This window comes from Lichenostomus cassidix, chromosome Z (genome assembly GCF_008360975.1).
Source record: "Lichenostomus cassidix isolate B80296 chromosome Z, HeHo_3.0, whole genome shotgun sequence".
In the NCBI taxonomy this organism is placed as follows: Eukaryota; Metazoa; Chordata; class Aves; order Passeriformes; family Meliphagidae; genus Lichenostomus; species Lichenostomus cassidix.
The window spans coordinates 28,596,416-28,618,713 of record NC_139511.1 but is presented as its reverse complement, the minus strand read 5'-3'; the positions used below and the strand labels follow the sequence as shown (position 1 = coordinate 28,618,713).

The 22,298-nt window shown below is 39.1% G+C and overlaps 1 protein-coding gene across 2 annotated transcripts in view; it reads left to right on the top strand.

Annotated features, from left to right (window-relative positions):
- The window catches only part of BDP1 (BDP1 general transcription factor IIIB subunit), a 57,047-nt gene that overhangs the window by 753 nt on the left and 33,996 nt on the right, over nucleotides 1-22,298 (top strand). For both annotated transcript variants that reach the window (XM_085042614.1, XM_085042613.1), the window contains exons 2-18: nucleotides 3,972-4,524; nucleotides 5,101-5,207; nucleotides 6,192-6,251; nucleotides 6,600-6,737; nucleotides 7,644-7,777; nucleotides 8,741-8,835; nucleotides 9,438-9,492; nucleotides 10,172-10,315; nucleotides 11,826-12,110; nucleotides 12,463-12,634; nucleotides 13,712-13,871; nucleotides 16,249-16,325; nucleotides 18,302-18,446; nucleotides 18,603-18,679; nucleotides 19,261-19,420; nucleotides 19,832-19,914; nucleotides 21,100-21,331. In XM_085042614.1, coding sequence (XP_084898740.1) covers nucleotides 3,972-4,524; nucleotides 5,101-5,207; nucleotides 6,192-6,251; nucleotides 6,600-6,737; nucleotides 7,644-7,777; nucleotides 8,741-8,835; nucleotides 9,438-9,492; nucleotides 10,172-10,315; nucleotides 11,826-12,110; nucleotides 12,463-12,634; nucleotides 13,712-13,871; nucleotides 16,249-16,325; nucleotides 18,302-18,446; nucleotides 18,603-18,679; nucleotides 19,261-19,420; nucleotides 19,832-19,914; nucleotides 21,100-21,331 — 2,677 coding nt within the window. The remainder of the gene's footprint in view (nucleotides 1-3,971; nucleotides 4,525-5,100; nucleotides 5,208-6,191; nucleotides 6,252-6,599; nucleotides 6,738-7,643; nucleotides 7,778-8,740; nucleotides 8,836-9,437; nucleotides 9,493-10,171; nucleotides 10,316-11,825; nucleotides 12,111-12,462; nucleotides 12,635-13,711; nucleotides 13,872-16,248; nucleotides 16,326-18,301; nucleotides 18,447-18,602; nucleotides 18,680-19,260; nucleotides 19,421-19,831; nucleotides 19,915-21,099; nucleotides 21,332-22,298) is intronic.

Genomic DNA, 22,298 nt, shown 5'->3' with positions numbered 1-22,298 from the left:
AGAGACCCATGCGGTCGGTGCCCGGTCACGGCGCGGACGTGGTTGTCAGAGGAGCGCTTGTGGGTGTTGGACGCGTTCGCAGCCTGAGCTGGACTCGCGTTTATTCACTGCGGTCCGGCAGCAGGTGCTTGGAACAACATTGGGATGGGCTGCCAAGGGAGGTGTTGGAGTCACCGTCCTTAGAGGGCTTTAAGGAAAGACTGGACGTGGCATTTAGTGTCCAGTTGACGCGAGGTGGTGTTGGGTCATAGGTTGGACTGGATGATCTCGAAGTCTTTTCCAACCTAGTTGAGTCTGTAAGTTAAGACTGCAGAGGGGCCCACTGTGGTCCAACGCTCATTTTTTCTGACTCCGCAGCAGTCAGGAACACTGGTTTGCTGTGTGCAGCAGAAATTCTTTGTGCTCTGTAACGGGTTGAGTTTGATTTTTCATTCTACAGCATTTTCTCTTGTGTGTTCGCTTCTTCATGCAAGGGAGAACTTTTTGTCTTTTTGCCGGGTTTTTTGCCCGTTTTGTTTTTTAAGTGTTTTTTATTGTAATGGAAGCACATGGCAAAGTTGGTCTTAGGACTAGTCCTTGTGAACCTCCCTGTTGTGAGTTAAACCCGGCTGTTGCTAAACCCCGTACAATTTATTGCTTGGTTCCCCACACTTCTGCGCCTCCCAGCCTCGTGGGATGGGCAGAGAATGAAAACGGCAAAAGTGCGAGAAAAGGTGTGTCAAGATAAAGGCAGTTCAATAGATAAAGAAATAGTTGTGCACATAAGCAAAGTAAAATTGGGAATGCATTCACCACTACCCATCATCAGGGAGCTGTTTCACTGTTTCCAGGAAAGAAGAGATCCATCATTCATAACAGTTATGTGGGAAAATAAATGCCATAACTCCAAATATTCTCCTTTCTTCCTTCTTCCCCCAGCGTTTACTGAGGAGCATGATGGCACATGGTGGGAATATCCCTTCAGTCGTTTGAGATCAGCTGTCCTGGCTCTGTCCCCTTCCAGCTTCTTGCCCATCCCCAGTGTGGTCAGTCATGGGGCAGTGTGAGAAAGACCCTAGTGCTACATAGTCATTGCTCAGCATTAGCTGAAAACGTGGGGCTGCTATCAATGCTGTTGTGTCACAATCTGAAACAGCACTATGTGAGCTACTGTGAAGAAAGTTAAGTCTGTCTCTGCCAAAATCAGTACAGAGCAGTTTTTCAGGGCATTTCCTGAATAATTGTCTGATAATTGTTCTTCAGAACAGCATTCTCACTTCTTTTGTATATTTGGGTTTGCATCTTTCATTAATACCTCTATTCTTTTAGTTGAAGCTTGTTTCTTTTGACAGTGTGATGAAACGGTCTTAGAGTCTTCTGTTTTTGTGGCTAGAAATTCAGGTATCAGACTAGTTGTTGTGGCATGCCTTTGGGAAACCCATGCTGCATTTTATTCAGCTTATATCTTATATCTTTACTTGTTTTGCATTGTGCTTTATGGAATTCATTATTTCAAGTTTTATTTATAAAATTTATGTGTTACAGGGATCACCTTACTGGATCTTTTGCTATCTATTTTTTTTTTAATTTTAGACATTTTTACTGTTTTTCCTTTAGATGGTACTGTTGCTGATTCAGCAGACTTGTTAGAGACTTTTGTGTTTGTAATTCAACAGGTGTGTCAGTGTAATATAATTTTAAATTTCAAAACTAGATGCTGGTGCCATTCTGAAAGGCACTCTGATCTATTCTCAGGGCCTGAAAAATAGACTTTTGCCATATAATCTTCTGACAGGGTAACCCACCTAGCTGACCAAGAGAAGCCAGTTGATGTAATCTTTTTGGATGTCAGTAAAGTTTTCGATACTGGTTTTCACAGTATCCTTCCTTCTGGACGACATATCCAGAACAGGGCTGGATAAATGCATCATGGAATGGGTGAGCACCTGGATCACGGGTCAGGCACAGGGTTGCAGTGAATGGGGTGACATCAGACTGGCAACTTGTCAGTAGTGGAGTTCCACAGGGCTCCGTCCTCAGCCCTGTCCTCTTCCACATCTTCATAAATGACTTGGACACAGGATTCAAAGGTATATCAAATAAGTTTGCAGATGATACAAAATGGGAGGAACTTTTGGCTCCCTCAAGGCCAGGCAGAGAGACCTCAACAAATTGGAGGGCTGGGCAGTCACCAGCTGTATGAAGTTCAGAAAGGGAAAGAATCCCAGATTGTGCACCTGGGATGGGGTACCCCTGATTGTATGGACAGACTGGGGAGCAGAAGGCTGGAGGGCAGCTCCATGGAAAGGGACCTGAGGGTGCTGGTCGATGGCAAGTTGAACATGAGTCAGCACTGCCCTGGCAGCCAGGAGGGTCACCTGTCAGCTGGGCAAGGGAGGGGATTGTCCTGCCCTGCTCTGCACTGGGGCAGCCTCACCTCCAGGGCTGGGGGCAGTTTTGGGTGACACAACATAAAGAAGACATTGAGCTGTTAGAGAGCATCCAAAGGAGGGAAATTAAGATGGTGAAGAGCCTTGAGGGGAGGATGTGTTGAGAGTCTGAGGTCACTTGGTCTGTTCATCCTGGAGGAGACTGAGGAGAGCCCTCATTGCAGTTACAACTTCCTCGTGACGGGAAGTGGAGGGGCAGACACTGATCTCTTGATTCACAGCTACTCAGGTCTGTGTCTGTAGCATCAAAAACTTTACACTGTTGTGTTTCCAACATACTGAATAAGTTTAGTTAGTTATCAGGGAAGTGAAAATTGTGTAAGCGTAAGATAATTCTAATTTTTTTAATACACTTTCTGTTAAATTGTATTTAACTGTTCAGAAATCCAGTGTTGCACTCTGATTAAAAGCTCCAGAAAACATAGGAGGTATGGAGAAGGCAAACGAAGAACTACTTTCCACTGTCTCCTGCTGTACGAAGAACAGTGTGTTTTGAGTTGAATGTGCAAGGACCTCATTCAAAACACACAAATCAGGCACCATGTAATAAGTGCTCTAAACTCTTTGCCTGGGGATGTTCTGTATTTAAAATATGTGTGAACTCACAGAGTGGGAGAATTTGATTCAGCCATTTCGAGGCTGCTAAATGCGAGCACATCATGTACAGCATTTGCCTGAATCACAGACATCAGCTGGAGAGAATTGTGAAGTTTCACTGTGTGTTTGTACTTCATTTATATTCCTTGAAAAGCATTTGCTTCTGACCATTTTAAAAAATGTGTAAGTGAACTGTGGGTGTGGTTGTCCTTATGTATAGAAACAAGGCATAGTTCCAACTTAAAATTAAAAAAACCTCTTTATGACTCAGTTATAATTATACTGCAGTCTTGCTTTGAGCAACAGCCATGAAAGCAAACAGTGGAGGAGTCAGCAGATTTGGGATAATCATAATGGTTGGCAATTTGACTTGCACTTTGAAAATTATTTCTGTGTAAGTGATAGAAAAAGTACTTACAAAGCAAAATTTTCCAGGGAAGCTAAGAGTTGCTGATGTGTTAAGTGTGAGCAGCAGTTTGACTGCTGAAGTTTTCCTGGAAGTCAGAGTTTACGTATCATCTGCTTGCAAATGTGTAAGAGGAATGTTCACATGTTTTAATAAAAGTCATCAAACTACTGTTACATACAGCTTTATTAAAATGTTTTTAATGTCACCTATGTTATGTGGGTAATTTTTTATAAAGCTTTATGATATTGGTATTTTTAGCTGAAAGGAGAGAGCCTTCCAAAAAAAGAGGGGCGGGACGGGAGTGTTACTGTAATAAGCTTGTTGACCAGTAATTAATATTAGAGAATAATATGCCAGTTCTTACAGCTGATTATTTTATGAAGAAGTACCAGCTACAGGTTGGTCCTAGCATGGCTTCTTGTGTATAACTGCTTTCCTGTAGCATGGTGTTTATACTGATTGGCCCATAAACATGTTTTGAAAGTAACAAATCTGGAACTGTAAAGTACTTCAGAACACTCTCTTAAATTTTACAGCAATGACAAGGCTGATAACTCAGGTGATGCTGGGGAAGCTAGTAAACCTGCAGAGATGCTTACACAGAGAAGAAAACGGATCTCCACCATGCCAAATCTTGTCAAACCCAGAGCTGGACCATCATGTGCTCAGCATTCTGCACCAAAACTCCAGAGGCGAACATCACAGGCTTCTGATGGTGGTGCTGCACTTCAGAAGGATCCCTCCCCATCCGAAAAGAGTAATGTTGAAAGCCCTGTAAAGTCTCCCATGCTTCCTGAGAAGAAAACACCTGTGCCACAAGTGCCGCAGTTTTCGCCACTAAAAAAATCTGTGAACAAAGAGCAAACGGTTGGTGTAGCTGCTCAGAAAAATGATGATAGCTTGCAGAAGAATGTACCCTCTCCTCTCAAGGAGAGGCCAACACAGGAAAGATCACAAACACAGGAGGAAAAGCTACCTGTGAAATCTTCTCCTGAGAAAGTCAAAGAAACGTGTTCTGACCGTGAAAGGATCCTCAAAGCTCGGAAGTTAAGAGAAATGCTTAAAGAAGAGCTGAAGAAAGAGCGAATGGTAAGGCCTCTGTGTTGAGTAGTGCTGATCTGTGAATCTGTTTATTCTGTTTATAAGTAGTAGCAGCACTTTGTTCCCTAATAATACAGATTTCACGAGGAATTGTGTGTCTTTTTATTTGATTAGACTCACAATTTTTTTTTGATATGACACCTGGAATTATTTTATAGCCAACATTCCAGTTTTGAAAGTTTCACAGTTGGTAGTACAGCAGGGGAGTATGCTGCAAGAAGCTTGGATTTGGGATATCTCATATTTTTTCAATTTGATCATCGTCAGAGTTCTGTAATTTTGAATAACTTTTAACTTATTTGTGCCAGGTATTGAATGCCTCTGAAAGGGTAAGTGGTTAAGGGTCTGTAATGCCCTCTCTGAGAAAGAGACACTTTTAAGATAATCTTGTTTTAGTTCTTGGGAGTGGTGTGTGTGTGTTTGTGTGTGTGAACAACAAAATTCTAGGAATAGGGTACTTTGTAAACAAATAAAAGTAATAATAATTCGTGAAATATAAAATACTTTTAGGGTGAATCTAAGTGTTTGTTGTCTTCTTTTGTTTCATTTTGTTTTGTATGGAAGAAGTTGAAACACAGGCCTCCAATAATTGAAGGACGTTCTCCACCAGATCGTTCTAAAATGACCATGAGAGACTTAATATACTATCTGCCAGAAAACAATCCTATGAAGTAAGTATGACTTTTTTGTCTCTCCTTACGTTAAATTATTTTTTGGCCTCTATAATCCTTAAATATGGAGTGTTAGTATGGATACAGTGTTGTGGCAATGGTAACAAAAGCTTTTAGGTATTTTCACATCTGTTTAATTCTAGTACAGAAGAGAGTGAAGCTTAGTGTACTTTTTGAAACACACAAACATGAACCTGTCCCCAGTGCTGATTTATCTTTGCAGAAACACAGAATAGTGGAAGGAATTTTATTTTTTTTTCAACTGCCTGCTGTGACATTTTCAGTTGGGGCTGTTAGGGATGTTATATTGTGTGCCAGATCTGGTGGACTCAGAAAGCCTAGCATTTCCCCTTCGGTGCTGAAGTACAAAATGCACTGCAAGACCCATGAGGTCTTTACATTCCATGTGGATGGATGTAGCTCCTGCTGCTCCACTGTTTCACCAGTAACAAGGCGGAGGTGCATACAGTGAACACGAATGCAGCTGTCTGCAGGCTGCCACAAGCAGAGCAGAGCAGGGCCTTTTTCCTTCAGCTGCCAAAAGCAATCACATGAACAGAAGTACAGTTATCCAAGTCCTGGTCTCTCAGTAGCAGGTGAATTTTCTGGTTTCGTCTGTTGTCACCTGGTTCTTAATGTTTGTGTGCCTCTGTGCTTTATTTATCACTTCCCTTGCTTTTTTTCTTTTACACTGCGTAGTCCCTGAGGAGGTAACAAGCAAGATGCTCTCACATTCCTTATATTCTTAGAATGGATTTCTGCTTGAAATATCTTTTTTTGTCCTTGCTTGTAGAAAAAAAAGGCAAAATTCATTAAGCAGTGGTGGTTGTGTAGCTAAGATTTAAATCTAGATGTGATACGAAGAATTGAAAGAAAAAAAGCTTTGTGTTTCTTTGTCCATTGCCCACTAAAAGCCAGTTTTGCAGAAAAAAGCAGAAGTGTATCTGTACAAACAATCACCTTTAGCTTTTTATAAAATTCTAGGTCTTCATTGGCAGAAGAAAAGAGAACAGAAAAAAGTTCTGCACTGAGTCAAATGAAAGAGTAAGTCTTGATGAAGCAGTTAAAAAGTTTCTGGTGTAAAAGAACTGTGTTTCTGTGATAGTACTAACAGTGATGGTATATGTGTTTACTGTTTCAATAACAGCCTTATTTATAAAAATTGTAATTTGGGTGGATAGGATGGTTGCAGAATATTTTGTTTTCAGTGTTATGTTTTTGCATATTTCCATCTTACAGTAGAATTAAAAGCAGGTTTAGGAGTTCACATACTGACTAATTTCTTGTTGTGTTGCATTGCTGGGTGGTTCATCAAATTGTTTTATGTTTGGCATCTGAGCAGCAATTCAAAACACATAGCACTATTTTTGCTTGCGCTCTTAAAAATTGTAGACAGGAAGAGAGAAGTACTCCTGATCATGAAGAGGAGGAGGAGGAAGAAGAGAATGGGGAAGAGAGTCAGGATGGCCCACTTCTTGTTCCTCGTGTGAAAGTAGCAGAAGATGGTTCAATCATACTGGATGAAGAAAGGTAACAAGTTCTGTGCCTGACTCATGTAAAGTACTGCATTGCAGCCTAGTTTGTGAATAGAGAACAGTACTCCTTTGGCCTGGGATGAGCATCAGTATTTATGTTTGAGAATTGAGCTACACTGACTTAGGAAACAGTGCAAATACGTGGCAAAACAGGAGCAGCAGTAATATGCATCTCTGTAGTGGCATACTTTATGAAAAATGCTTTTGGGGAAGGAGGTGAAGATTACATATTTTATTACAGTGAATGAACACTGAAGATCTGTCGAACTTCCAAATGTCTTCTATTTAGCTGTCTTTTCTGCTTCTCACAGTTAACAAGTATCTGCTTACTATTATTTGGTTATTTGGATTTGCTCCAGCTTTGCATGTTGCTGCTTTATTTCTTCTGTCAGAGTTTCCAGGAACTTTGTTTAGAATATGACTTTTAAAAAGATTATCCAATTTCTGACTTCCCCAGAGATGTTATTAAGGTGAGGTTTAGGCCAAGGCTTAAGGATAAAGCAGGCCTGGCTTTAAAAAAGAATTGGTAAGTGTTCTAGGAGGACATTGAGAGGCTTTTGTGGTTTTAACACTTTACATTTTGTGGTTTTAACATTTGAGAAGTAGATTTCTCAAATGTTAAAAAGTTTAGTTGTTTTTTTTTTAAGCTACATAATTACATCTGCCTGTACTATATCCTATAAAACAGAAAAAGCAAATTTAGTAGCAGAGGCTGAATAGGGTAGTGATTTCTTGTTGCATCCTCCCATTAAGGTACATGGTAGTGTAATTATTAAACTTAACTACACAATAGAAATGCTCACATGTGGCAAAAAGTTTGAATAGCTGTCTTCTAAACACCTACTATGTGTTTTCTTAGCAATATTTTCAGGTAAGTCTTTTTGTGTGTTTACTTCCCCAGCTTAACTGTAGAAGTTCTAAGAACAACAGGTTCTTGTGTTGTAGAAGAAAATGATCCCATCTTTGAACGTGGCTCTACAACTACATATTCTAGCTTCAGGAAAAGTTTTTACACTAAACCGTGGTCAAATAAAGGTGAGTATATTTTTGGTTTCAAGTTTTGAGTCTGCAGAAAAGTCTTAGTTTTCCATCTGTGCTGTATACATTATAGTTTTTTTCCCCCAATGGAATAAATGGGTCTACTTACATGTCATGTTATCTCAACCCTCCAAACTTACAACAGGCTGAGCTGTGATATTTGCTGTGAAAACTGGCATTTAAAAAAAATCCAGTGCCTTGTGATATGTAGGCCACCTGTGGTTTTTTGTCATGGGTCTTTACATGCTGAGGAGATGTTAGTGTGCTTTATCAAAAATATAATTTTGGATTCTGGTTTACAGGTATTTGTGCTCAATATGGTACTTCTTAGGTATGTTCTTCCAGCATGGGCAGGAATAGATCAGAAAAGGCATCTCCGTGTAGACTGATTTCAGTGCAAATGGACAGCTGTGTTCTTATGAGTGAGTGGGTTGGGTTCTTTATTACTCCTGCTGTCAATTGACTGTTAGCTATAGGCTTATAACACAATTTGAAAATTTTTACAATTTGAAATCACTTTTTACGGCTGTAGATGGAAAAATTAGCTTCAGAATTCACTGTGCTTTTTTTTGGAATGCACTCTTCTTAATAATGGAGAAAGTAGATTTACATGGTGTACTTCTGACTTCTGTTTGTGCTTGTGTTCATTATAAAAATGGATATGGACAATTTGAGGTTGGTTAGCTTTGATTCACTAGCTTTAGAAAACATATTTCACATTCTGCAGTTTTATAATAGATCAGACAATTCTTTCTGTTGATAGTTCATTCAGCCAATGTTGTTAGAGGTACCTAGGTAAAATAACAAAAATACTGCACATATACTCACTTGGTCTTGCAGTTACAGTAGACAACCTCAAAGCTACTGATCTCATGACATTGTTTGCAAGGTGTTTTAGTAAGAAGGATGGTTTAGCAAATACTTAAGTGTGTATAATTTTTTCTTTTTTTTCCCTTCTAGAGACAGACATGTTCTTTTTAGCTATCAGTATGGTAGGAACAGACTTCTCCTTGATTGGACGGCTGTTTCCTCATAGAGCCAGAGCAGAAATTAAGGTAAAAATTAAAGCACTCGATGAAGCCATTAAACATCTGGTTTTGCTTTTCTTTTTGTCAATGGCATTCTCATTTGCATTCCAGTGCTTCCTCTGTTACTGTTGATAATTTTGGTGCTAATTGTCTCCATAGTAAGGCATTTTTTTAATACCTGTGTCAAGAGGTTTTGAGTATCTGAAACATTAAAATACTGGTTGAATTTCAATCAATGTATCAAGTAAATCTAGAATACTTAGACACACTGTGTCTTTGTTTTAACTGAAGAATGCAGATAAGGCTAAATGGCTGTTCGGTGAGGGCTTCTGTGTTCTCTAGTTGTACACAGTTGGGAAAGTATTTGATATTTCAAACCTTGCTTAGATTGAAAACCAGGAAAAGGTGTTGAAAATAATTTTAAAAGTGTAACGTGATATCTACTGCTAACAGATTTTGTATTTAAAAATTAATTACAGACTTCTGTATGTGTTCTATGAGTGTGCATGTAAATTTGAACAACTTCAGTTCATTTGTTGCACTGAAGACTTATCTTGAGCTGCCATTTTGTAGAACATACTGTTGCATTTCTTGCTTAATGATAAAGACAACTGTGCATTTGCTTTTAGAACAAGTTTAAACGTGAAGAAAAAGCTAATGGATGGAGAATAGACAAAGCTTTCAGTAAGTAAAGTAACTATACCTCACCCTACAATGAGTCATTAAGGGGTAGCCGTCTATTTTCATGGTAATTTCTGTGCTTTGCCTTGCTTGAATGAATTTATAAGAAATTTTTTGCTCATGGATGAGTCCACAGGCGGTGGGATCTTGGGCTTTTATAACAAGCGTAGGTCACATTAACAATCTTTAGGTTTATTTTCTGTCTTTTCTAGATGTCTGCTAAATAGGATTAATATAAACTTCCTTCTGTATATTCAGTTGAAGATAATTCTTCTGATCCATGGGAATTTCGAGCACAGTTATTTTTTTTAAACTGCTTTGAGAGTTCTTAAAGACTTTCTTTGTTAGTTGAATGAGGTACATACATCCTACAGCAGCATGTGAATACATTTTTTTATACTGTGGTACAATTTGTGTATTTGTCAGTTCTTAATTTTTTTGAACTACCTGGTATTATGACTTGTTTTTTAGAACAAAGCTATCATAATTCAGTCACCTTTATGTTAACTTCAATCCCTGCTCAAATGATACAGAAAATATTTTCAAGAAGAATTCTGTTTAAATGTATATAGCCATTGCTTTTTAATATCATGCCATGTATCACTGATTATTTTACAAAGCTGAAACTCGAGAAAATAATCAACTTTGAAATCTGTTATATTTCTTTGCTTTAATCTGATAGAAGAAAAAAGGCCCTTTGATTTTGAATTCTTTGCCCAGCTGCTTGCGAAGGTCTTAGCAGATGAGGAAAAGAGGAAGCAAAAGACTGTTAAAAGCCAGAAGCCAAAGGAAAAGAAGTCTCCAAGGCCGCAGAAAAAGTCAAAAGGTACTTTAGAAGAATGTTTGAGGTTGCATTACAGATCAGTGGTCAGTAGTGTATTGCTAGCAGAGGAAAAATCACATAGGGAATCTTTTCCTTTCCTGTTGTGGACAGGGCAGGAGGGTCTTAACTTCATAGTGTAACTTTTTCTGGTGAAGTTTACTGATGTGCAGGATGGTAATAATTAGTAACAGAGCAGAAGTGTGAGACCACAGTGAAATTAGTGCTCTTCTGTAATCTGAAATGCTGATGTTCTAATTTACCGATTGGTAAGTATCTTCTTTAGCTGCAAATGAATTCACTTGTAGAACCTTTGGACTAAAATCAGGTTTTTGGCAAACTCTTCTGTGTTGAAAGTTTTCTTGCATTTAAAATCCTCTTCTTTTTAGGGTTCTGTTTTAAGTCTGAGGGGTGTGATTCTTTTCAGAGAATTGTGTAAAAGTTGTTTTATCTTTCTGGTCTATTCAAAATAAAGATTATGTTTAATTACTTTTGATTACCACTGTGTCTTATTACCTTAGTACCTGGGAAGGGACCTTTCACAGATGTGCTTTAATTAAAAACAGTTATACTGACACCATTTCATAAATGTCTTGCTAATTCTGTGGTGTTGTTTACTTCTTTGTTCTACAAGGACCCATTCTTTTGTGATATTGTGAACAATCTTTTTAAAGGGGGTGCTAGCTGGGAAGCAGCATCTCTTAAAATTGAAGTAGTTGCTGCTTTTCTGTAGCCTTGATTTTGGATTTAAGTCAAATATTCCACGTATTAGGACTTAAAACCATGTAGAGAAATTCTGTTTCTACACTTTAGTGGTAGATTAAAGGTAGTTTGCGCATAAAGCAATGTGAGTGTGCTTTTCTACTTCTCCTGCATTTTGGACTTCTTAATTACAGAGAAACAAGTTTATTTAAGTGTAATAAAACAAAGGGTAAAGTTCTTCTAAATAGAGGATCAAGATAAAATATCCTTAAAACAGAGGGGAGGAAAATTTTAGAAAATTACTAAACCCAGAAAATAACTTGTCAATTACTAGCTAGATAATATTTCAGCTTTCTTATGAGGAATGATCAACTGTAATACATTTCTTGATAAAAAATTACTTTTTCATGGTATGTGTTCTGTAAATATCATCACCTATTTTTGCAGAGATATGATAATTCTTTTTAGAAATAGTAATATATATTTTCCCTGAACCTAAATGTGACTATGTAAACTGCAAAAAAGCGTAGGCACAATAACATTTACTAAATTGGCTTTACATCCCATATTGACTTTACACGGTGAAGTGTTGTCCCATGTACAGAGTATGTTTTGCATTAAATGCTGAAGTTAATCTATGCTGAATCTATGCTGGCAAGTCAATGACTGGCTTTCCCTGGTCCTGCTCATATGCCTGGCAGTGTATTGGCACTGATATATGAGCACACAAATGTTTTTACTAGAAATGCCTTTGCTATTTATGGCTCCTAGTACTCTACCAGTCTATTAACCAAGAGCCATATTGTCTCAATAGCAAAAGCTGCCAGCGCAGAAGCTGCTAATGATCAAGATGAACTTCAGGAAGCTGGAATTTCAGATGCAGAAACAGAAGCAGATGGTGTGACAGCTGAGAAGGAAAATGAGGAATCTCTGAGCATTTCTGAACAGGCAGAAGAGCAAGTTGCATTAGAGCCAGCATTTGCAAAAAAGAAGAGAAAGAAGAAGAGGAAAGATGATGTTGAACAGGAAGTGGAGAATGTTCCAGAAGAAATGTCTGTTCCCTCAAAAACTACTGAGGAAGGGAAATCGTCTAATAAAAGTAAGAGGCAAAAATGCTCACTTTCTAATGCTCAGATATAAATTTATATAAAAACATTGCAAACACAAAAGGGAGAATTTGGTTTTTGATTTATATTGCTGATCTGGCTTGTGGGGGGTTTAATAGGAAAATTTTAATGGAACAGTACCTTTCAAAATCAGCTTTCATTCTAAATCTAAACATACTTTGTTTTAGATGAGAACAGATCTCCTAATTCTTAATACTTATAATTTTTCTACTGGGATTTTTAGTCTTATATTAACTCTTTTTCCCTGTAGCTAGGATTTTATTAATGGAATTCTAGGATGTTTCCCAGGATGTCCAAATTTATTTAATTCTTACTAATTACCAGGGAAAAAAGTGATACATGGTGCAAGCAATGATGGTCATACTACCTGTAGTGAAGAAGTGGATTGTGCTGTTGAAGGAAAACAAGATGAGACTGCTGTAACACAGGAAGAGAGATCAGAGTCCTCTTTACCAGTGAATGACCAAATGGAGAGAGAAAGTGTTGATTTATGCAGGTAATGTTTATAATGGAAAGCTTAGGCAAAAAAAAATAGTACAAAGTTTTAATATTGGTTTTATTTGTTCATGTTTACCACCGTGTTAGCTGCCAAACAATTGCAGATTTCTGGTTTCTGAGAACTGTCCTGGGGTTTAGTAAGCTGTTTATGAGGTTTCTGAGAACTGTCCTGGGGTTTAGTAAGCTGTTTATGATTTTCACACTCAAAATATTCCCTGCCCTAGTGGGCTGCCCTTGCAAAATTAATGTACATAATTAGTAAAGTCACTTCCAAAAGTTAGTTAGGTTTTTAAGGGTGTTTAGGAAGACCACTGGTTTATCCTAACTGCTAATATTTCTCTTGAAGCACAGCTTGATAATGTTGATAAGTAGAGTTATGCTTGGAACATACTAAGTAGTTCCATATACTTGGATCTTTTATCTGTAATAAAATGGTTCTTGTGGAAAAGGAATGTTGCTTAGACTATTTATGCAGAATCTGGGTGAGAGGCAAGCTTTTGGTTTCTGTTTTGGGCATACTTTTATTAGAAAGAAAGGGAATGCTTCTTAAACTTGTTATATGTGAAAACTGTAAACTAAAAATTCATTATGAAACTCTGAATGCTACTTGAGAATTTTGCATGTTAATTTGTTGTATTTAGCTGCATTCTAATTGCTTGTTATTTTATACAGATTCCCAGAAGCTTTAATTTTCTTTAATAATTCATTAGAAGCATATGAAGGAACAGTTTTTTGCTTTAGGACTCAACATAGGTTGTTACAAAAGATCATAGGAAAAGAGCATCTATGTAGAGTGTTCATGTTAAAGTTTATTTTTCAAAAGCAGTCAGTCTAGAATAATCAGATGTGATTTTAACATAATCTTACAATTGCATGCAAAGTACAAAAGTTGTTTTAAAGCTCATATTCTGCAAATATCACTAAAACTTTGTGAGATTCTCTGAAACCTGGGTGGGTGGTTATATAGCATCAAAATGGCATAATTTTTCTGTGCAACTTGATCTGTCTGTAAGCAGAAATAGGTGTTTTTTTCTACAAATGCACTAATGTTCCTGTATGCTTTTATTTGTTTCAGCCTTGAAGGTAGCAATGATGTTATACTGGAATCAGAATGTGCTGAATTGAAAACCAGAGATGCTAGAGATGATGCATCACATGAAAACCAGATTTCAGAGTTACTGATTTCAAATATTAGAAGCAAGGAAAGACAATCTGTAGAAACTACAGAAACAAAGGTATTATTATTTTTATATGTAGTTCGCCTCAAGATCTTGCCCTTGACCACTAAAAGTGGTTTGTAAACCAAAGCCATTTCTTGGTTGTTTCTGATGTTTTCACCACTAGGTGGAAAACAATCAACAGGCCTAAGAACATCACCAAAATTTAAATACTGCCAATTTTCCTGGGTTTAATGTGTTGTCTGTTAACCTAAATTTATTCAGAGAGTATACTGTGCATGCCCGACTTATAGACAATTTGAACAGCTGAGCAATTTATTTACTCAAAAGTGAAGGACTGCATAATGAGCAGCTAGGCCTTGGAGCAGGAGTTTGCTGGCATATGCTTACTGGCCTGATGTTGGAAACTGATTTGCGTGGAACGTGCATTGGGTTGTTTGTGCTGCTCCACTAATGATCTGGATGATGGGGCAGGGTGTAACCTCAGCAAGTTGACAGATTAGGCAGATCTGGAAGGAATTGCTGACAATCAAAGGTTGTACTGGCCTCCAGAGGGACCTGGAGAGGCTGAAGCAATCCATGGGCTGACAGGAACCTCAGGAAGCTCAGCAAGGGGAGATGCAAAGTCTTGCGCCGCGGCAGGAACAACCAAGGCACCAGCACATGCTGCAAGCCACCCAGGTGGAAAGCAGCTTTGCAGAAAAGAACCCAGCTGTCCTGGTGGTCTCCAAGTTGAACGTGAACCAGGAAGGTGCTATGGCTGCATAAGCAGCTGATGGTGTCCTGGGCTGCAGCAGAAGAAGTGCTGCCAGCAGGCTGAGGGAGGTGATCCTTGTCCCTTATTCAGCACTGATGGAGCCACACCTGGAGGACTGAGCAGTTCTGGGCTCCCTGGTAGGAGAGACCTGGGCACACTGGAGACAGCCCATCAAAGGCTCACACAGATGGTGAAGGGGTAGAAGCATCTCTCCTAGGCTGAAGGAGCAGGAGCTGTTCAACCTGGACAGAAGGCTGGGGGGGGAATCTCTTCAAGAGTTACACAAAAGCCCAAGGTGAGGTTGCTCACATGACAGAGCCAGACTCTTTCCAGGGGTGCCCAGTGACAGGACAGGAGACAATGGGCAAACAATGAAAGACAGGAGGTTCCTTCTGAACACCAGGAAATCCTGTTTTACTGTGAGGGTTACCAAGCACTGGTACAGGCTGCCCAGAGAGACTGTGGAGTCTCCATCCTTGGCAAGATTCAAAAGCTGTCTGGACACTGTACTGGGCAACCAGCTCCAGGTGGCTTAATCGCGGCATTGGTTTTGCATGGCCTGGTTTTGGTAGCAGAGGGGCTACAGGGATGGCTTCTCTGAGAAGCTGCTGGATGCTTCTTCCATGTCCATCAGAGCCAGTCCCTGGTGCCTCCGAAGACGGACATGCTTGTGGTGAAGGCTGGGCCAATTAGAAATTATGGTAACGCCTCTGTGATAACATATTTCAGAAGAATTCAGAGTAAAAAGGGGTTGTGCTGTTATTATGACCAGAGAAGAGCAGAGTGAGAACACGTGAGACAAACAACTCTGCAGACACCAAGGTCAGTGCAGAAGGATGAGGAGGAGATGCTCCAGGTACTGGAGCTGAGATTCCCCTGCAGCCCATGGTGGAGACCATGGAGAAGCAGCTGTGCCCCTGCAGCCCATGGGAGGTCCATGGAGAGAGGGGCCCTGCTCCCATGCTGGAGCAGCTTGTCCTTGAAGGACTGCACCCCATGGAAGAGTGACCACACTGCAGCAGTGTGAGGGGCACTGGTGCCCCTGGGATGGACTCAGCCTGCAGCAGTTCACAGAGAGCTGCTGCTTGTGAGATGGAGCCATGTCAGAGGAGTTCATGGAGAGCTGTTTCCCGTGGGAGGAACCCCACGGTGCAGCAGGGGAATGACTCCTCTCCCCAAGCAGAGGGAGAAGCCTTGGGTGATGAACTGACCATAACCCCCATTCCCTGTCTCCTTGCACCACTGGGGTAGGAGGTAGAGCTGGAAGGAGGAAGGGGCGAGAGGAAGGTGTTTTTAAGGGCTTATTTTACTTATCATTGTCCTGCTCTGATTTTGTCAGCAGTAAATTCACTTCATATCTCTCAAGTTGAACCTGTTTTGCTTGTGACAGTATCTGGTGAATGATCTCTCCTGATACTTTTCTCAACCATGGACCCTGCATTAAATTTATTCTCCTCTGTCCAGCTGCAGAGGGGAGTGAGTAAGTGACTTTGGTAGATGCCTGGCATCTGGTCCAGATTAACCAACTACCTTTGATCAGGGGGTTGGACCAGAAGACATCTAGCAGACCCTTCCACTCTCAATCACTATGGGAATCTTGTTTCTGCTTTTCTTTACATTACAATAAAAGATCATCTAAGTTGATTGTTTCTTTTCTGCATTTCTTTTCTTTCTCAGGACAAAGATATAGATGACTCAAGAAAACCAGATGAAAAACAGAGTGCATCAGAAGGTGGTTCACAGTCTGAAATCACGTAAGTAGAATTCTTTTACTTTGCAGTAAAATAACTGTTTAGTACTTACTTGTACTAAACCTGCATCTACTTAATTTGGATGTAAATCCAGTTTACCACAGCAGGTTGAACCAGTCAGGAGGTCACGGTAACTTGTTTTCCATATTGAAGTTCTTTGACAGAAGTTGTGATTACTGAGTAACAGTGCATTGGCTAAGACCTAAATTTAGATGGGAACAGGGGGAAAGACTTAGCTAAGCTTAGGAAAAAAAAGCTGGTCTTTCTACAGCTAGCAAGAGATTGAAGAAATTGTGCCACATTGTGGGTAAGGCTTGGTTGTGAAATTTGTTTTTTAATAGAAGGGACTCACTGAGTACCTTGATATTCATAGTTGTCTATTGGAGATTTTAAGCTGTACACATCATGTGTGTGGTGTGTTTCTTCTTTGCTGTTTGGAAATTGTTGCTATTTGGGACTTGGTGCAAGTTTCTAAGATGGAAGATACTCCAAGATCTCTCTCTCTTATCTGCATTCCTTTATGAAGTTAATTTTGGTGACTCTTTCTGACATTGTGAAATGGTGTTTAAAGAAGTTTTCATTTTTGTGTGACCATTGACTTCTTATTTCATTATATAGTTTTTTAAAGGTGACTTGGGGATGGGGTACTAGTTAATGCTAAACTGGTTTTCATACTTCTGTCTTTCCCTTTTTGAAGGGCAGCTCACTCCTTTGATAAAGATTGTCAAAGCTTTATTTGTCCTGTTCTAGGGAGAACATAAGAAAAGGTAGTAGTTCCCAATCTGAAGATTATTGGTAAGATGTAGGGCTGTGTCAGTGAGTGAATCCCAGGACATGCCATTGTAATGCTTAAGGACACAGAGAGTGATGTATGTACTCCTTTCTTCAGTATCATGTGAATGTCGGCAGTAGGACAAGGTATTCGAAAACAGTTTGTTGTTCTATGACTAAGATAGCTTTGAAAGGGGAGGGGGGTGGACAGGAGAGGCAGATGCAAAATATTGTATATAGGGCAGATTAGTATTGTTTCTATATAAAATTAATCATACTGACATGAATTGTGAATCCCTAGTAGAAGAAATATTCCTGCTTATTTAACTGCAGGAAGTGTTTCCTTCAAGAATAGTTAAGTAGATTCCACTGAAAGCTAGCAAAGTTGTGCTAGTTTGAAAACAAACTAACCGAGGAATTAACCCCACACAAATATGCTGTGAGAGACTCCAAGTCAGAACTGCAATTTAACAGGAAAAATTACAGTAAAGACAATAGTACAAAAACACCAGAGTAAACTGACAAAGTCAGAATACAACCTGCCACCCTCTTGGCCAGGATGGTGATAGCAGTTCAGTTAAATGGTGGCTGCAGCCTTGTTGGAGTGTTGGATGTGATCTGGTTGAAGTGGTGATCCTGAAGAAAGATCTGGTTGGTCTCTGGAAGTCCAGTAGTGACTCCCAAGCTCTCCTGCTCTGGGAATCCAGTGGAAGTGCCCCATAGTTTTCCAAGCCTCAGCTTATATACAGGTAGCTTATATACAGGTAGGAATGGGGTTCCTCCCCATGAGCAGGGCATCTCACAAAGGGATGATATAATTTAATGAGTTATTCCCAGAGACCTTGATGGCCCATGAGCAGAGATAGCCCCCTGGAGGATCTTATCAGGGCTGAGTCATGCTGAAGATAAAGACCCCTGCCCTATTTGTTTTAACAGCTTATGAAGATAGTAATGGAATAAATACTTTTGGTTACACCTTCCATGTAACCCAAGACAGTTATTAGCGTTTACTTGATGCTCTTTTCATAACATTATAGCATGTCTTTTAATATCAGAAAGTTGCAATTATTTTTTTCTGTTTATTACCTTGCTGCATGCAATGTCTTGACCCATGTAGTCTGTGATGCTCTTGAAGTGCATCTTGAGCCATTTGAGTCTTTAAGTTTTTCTTCAGTAGTAATGTATACCACCTTTTTTCATATCTTAAGGAAAACTGAAAAGTCAGCAGATAGAAGGCGCTTGCAAAGACCTAAACCCAATTTAGTAAGATCGTCTGGAAGGAGGGAGACAGCAAAACAAGACAAAATGGAGGCCAAAACTTCCTCTTCAACCCTTGCAAATGCAGATGAAAAGGTCAGAAAGAGGAATGTTACTTATTATGTTGTTCTTGATGGTGCATCTGTTTTGCTCAATGTGGATTGAGTGAGGGTCTTATAAGTAAGATTTTGGAAACTGCTACTGAGATATCAGACACTTGTCACAGAGTAATATTCCTTGCCTCAATTCCAGTGCTCTGAAGAGGACAGTGGAAGAAACAGAAATGAAGCCGCAGAAGTAGAGAACAGGGATTTGGATACTGAATCTGAGTAAGTATTGAGATCACTTTTTCAGTCTCCTGGAACTAACCAACTGTGATTGTTAATTTAGTCCATGTTGTTGTCTTAGAAAAAGATAGCAGTAACTGTGAAGCTTTAATACAACTCTTAAAACCGACTTTAGCATTTTTTGGATTATATCAGGTGGTACTATGGTAGAAGGTATGTACATCTTTTCTGGAAAGTTGAGGGAAGCGTTATTTTATGAAGTATCAACAATGCCTGACATTTGAGAGGGGGAAGTGGTAACTATGGCTTTGCTTTCCTTCCGGCCTCAGTTATCAGGTAATGGCTGTGCTTCTGACACTTGCAGAAGCAGCTATGGTATGCAGTCTAGTTAGGTTCCTCCCCTGTGTGATAAATTAATCTCCTTTCAATATAGTAGATAAATGGAGTTTTCACTCTCTTAAGACTAAACAAAGCTTGTTTATTGTGTGAAGCAACTGTGTAAGTTTGTGCAATCTTTCTGAAGATAACACAATTCCAAAAAAGGTCTTCTGTGTAAGACCTTGGATGTTAGATAGGCTTGAATATTATGGAGTAAATGTCACTGTTGTGGATGCTTTGTGCAGAGAAGCTGGAAAAACTGCAATTGCAAAGACGGTCATTAGAGGTTATCGACAGAGATTTAAACCTAATGTTACAAGAGCATCTGGAAGAAAAGAGGAGCCTGAAAAAGATGCAGGAAATGATAAAATGTCCCACCTACAGCCTAAGGGGACTCCTGAACAGGTATCTAATAAAGTACTGTAACTGAAGATGTGTTAGCTAAAAAGCTGCTGGATGCAACAGTAATGCTATCTTTTTGGGTTTTTTCTTTACTTTTTTGCTCGTGAGTAGCCACTTACTTTACCTGCTTTCAGTGACAGTGTGATGTTGCTTAGAAACCTCAACTATGCTTAGAAGTTTTTACATAAACTGTAGATACCAATAATCTTTCATGTCCTACAGCAAATACAGCTGTGTAGGTGTTTGATCTAGCTTTTACTGCACCTGTCTGACTGTGAAATGTACGTTGTAATTGTATGTGTGTTATAAGCCATCTATTTTGTCTCCTCTTATGGAAAGTTACTTTGTCAGTTAGGTGATACTGTACTTAAAAATGTAACACAGTTCATGTCATAATGTTCTGTTTCTGTTCAGAATAATGACCAAAGTAATAGATCTGATGGGACCAGAGAAGATGCTGCAGGAAAGGATGACAAAGTCCTGGAGACAATGTGTCAGTAAGTGTGAGAAAAATAAGAAGATAGGCGCTGCTGTCCTGCTATTTACCATTCCTGTCACTACTGGCAGTATTTTACAGTGTGGAATGATCAAAGTTTTTTAAGAAACTCCTGCAATGAGACAGAAATTGAGGGCAGAATAGGAATCGTCATAAATTCATGAAACATATGTTAAGCACTTTTGTTTTTAAAGGGGTGCTTTTAAATTAGAAGTCAGTTATGGTAAATACAAAAAAAGCTGAAAACTTAGTGCCTTGAAAACTAAAACATGCCGTAGCTACTCACTTTCAATACTAAAGTGCATCCATTTCAGTGGTGAAGTACTTAAACGATAGGAGTAGGTGTTGTTCTTAAAGTGCAGTTAAGTGTTAGGTGTCAAATAAGAGGAAGAAAAAGATCCAATATGTGGGTAGTTTAATGCACGTATTTATTAAGTGTTGCGTTTTTCTTCAGTGAAGTGACAGCTTTAGTGTAAAAGGACTATGTTTTACAGAAGAGATTGTAAAAAATAAAAATCCAAAAAACCAACTGCCCCTTTTCCCCAAATCCACCACCCCAAAAAAACCCAAACAAGCTAAACCAACAATAGAAACAAACAAACAAAAAAAAAGCCAACTCAGACTTTTGTTTTTAAAGGGAGATAGTTGAAGAGGATGAATGGAGATAAACCAGGTTTGATAACATGCCAGAAAAATATGTTCACAGTTATTTCTTTCATTAACCTGCTCTGTAATTAGGCGCTCAGTGTAAAAAGGCATAGAGGGATCTGACAGTTGTACTAATGCACTACAGATATTTTTACTCTAGTAAGATAACAAAGTTATTTATGTATTTTCTGAATACACTAAAGAAAAACTGAATATTTGTGATTTTTTAAAAACTATTTAATTAATCAGGTCCATCTGCTGCTAGACTAGATAGGAATACAAAGGTAGCCATTATGAGTCAGAAAGTGGTCTGTCTAGTGTGGTGTCCAATGGGGAAAGGAAAGTAACAAGCAGAACGTAAGTTTAAACTCAGTTCCTAGTAGACACACTTGTAATTTTATTTTTTCAGGAAGATACTAATACATTTTTGATAAGTGTATGTTAATAACTGTTTTAAAAAAAGGAAAAAAAAAGTTTTCTAGTCTTCACCTTGTTTCAGATGTGGTATGTACTTAACGGATCATATGTGTTCTTCCAGGTCTAATGAAACAGCTGTTTTAAAAAAAGATGGCAAACAGAGCATGCTGAATCCAACGCCTCTAAAGAGAGGTAGAATACAGAGACCAAAACCAAACCTAGGAAAAACTGTTTCAAGGCAAAAAGAGCTGATAGATGAAAAAGATCCTGAAAGGCAGACGACTGAAGATGGAGAAGTAGAAAAAAGTGTAATACACCATCAAGATGAAAACAGTGATCCCTGCTTCAAAAGTGTAAGTTTCTTGAGCAGTTGCTTAGGGACACTGTTTTGCTGGGCTCTTGGTAGCAGTCTTTGGTAACAAAGGCCTCGGTACTAGCATAATTTGTAGGGGTAGCGTTTACATATGTTGTTTATTCTTTCAGAATAAACTAAATTGTCATAAAATTTTCTCACTTTTGTACTTGAGTTCAGTTTTCTGTGATGTCAGGTTTAACCCCAGTCAGCAACCAAGTATCGACTCTCTTGCTCACTGCACCACCCACAGCACTGGGGGGAGAATTGGAAGGGTAAAAGATGGAAAATGGGCTGAGATAAACCCATGAGTACTGGATGTAAGGTTTAATAGGGAAAGCAGAAGCTACAGTCGTGTGCAAAGCATAAACAGAAAACTTTTTTCACTACTTCCTATGGACAGACAGGTGTTCAGCCATTTCAAGGAAAGCTGGGCTTTATAATGGATAATGGTTGCTTGGGACAACAAAGGCCATTTCTCACGCATTATATACTGAGCTGTGTGTCATACAGTATGGATCACCTGTCCTGGCTATGTCCCCTCCCATCCTTGTATTACCCCCCAACTTCCTTGCCAGCCTCGCAGTACGAAAAGTAGAAAAGGCCTTGGCTCTGTGTAAGCCCTACTCAGCAAGAGCTAAAACATCTGTATATGATCAACCCCGTGTGCAGCACAAATCCATTCTATACACTGTAAACCCATTCTATACACTGTGAAGAAAGCTAACTCTTCCTCTGACAAAACCACGGCACATGGAAATGGATTATATCTCACTTTGGCGTGTTGTGATACCAGATTGGAACAGAGAAATGTAAAGAAAAAATGTCTCGAAAGGTGAACTACTTAAGTAAGAAAATATAAAAAAAAAAATTTTACTTTTATAGTAAATACTGTTATTAGATGGATGCACAAGAAGCAAGAGAAATCTCAGTGTTTCTGTAGGAAATACTAAAATTTTCTCGTTTTC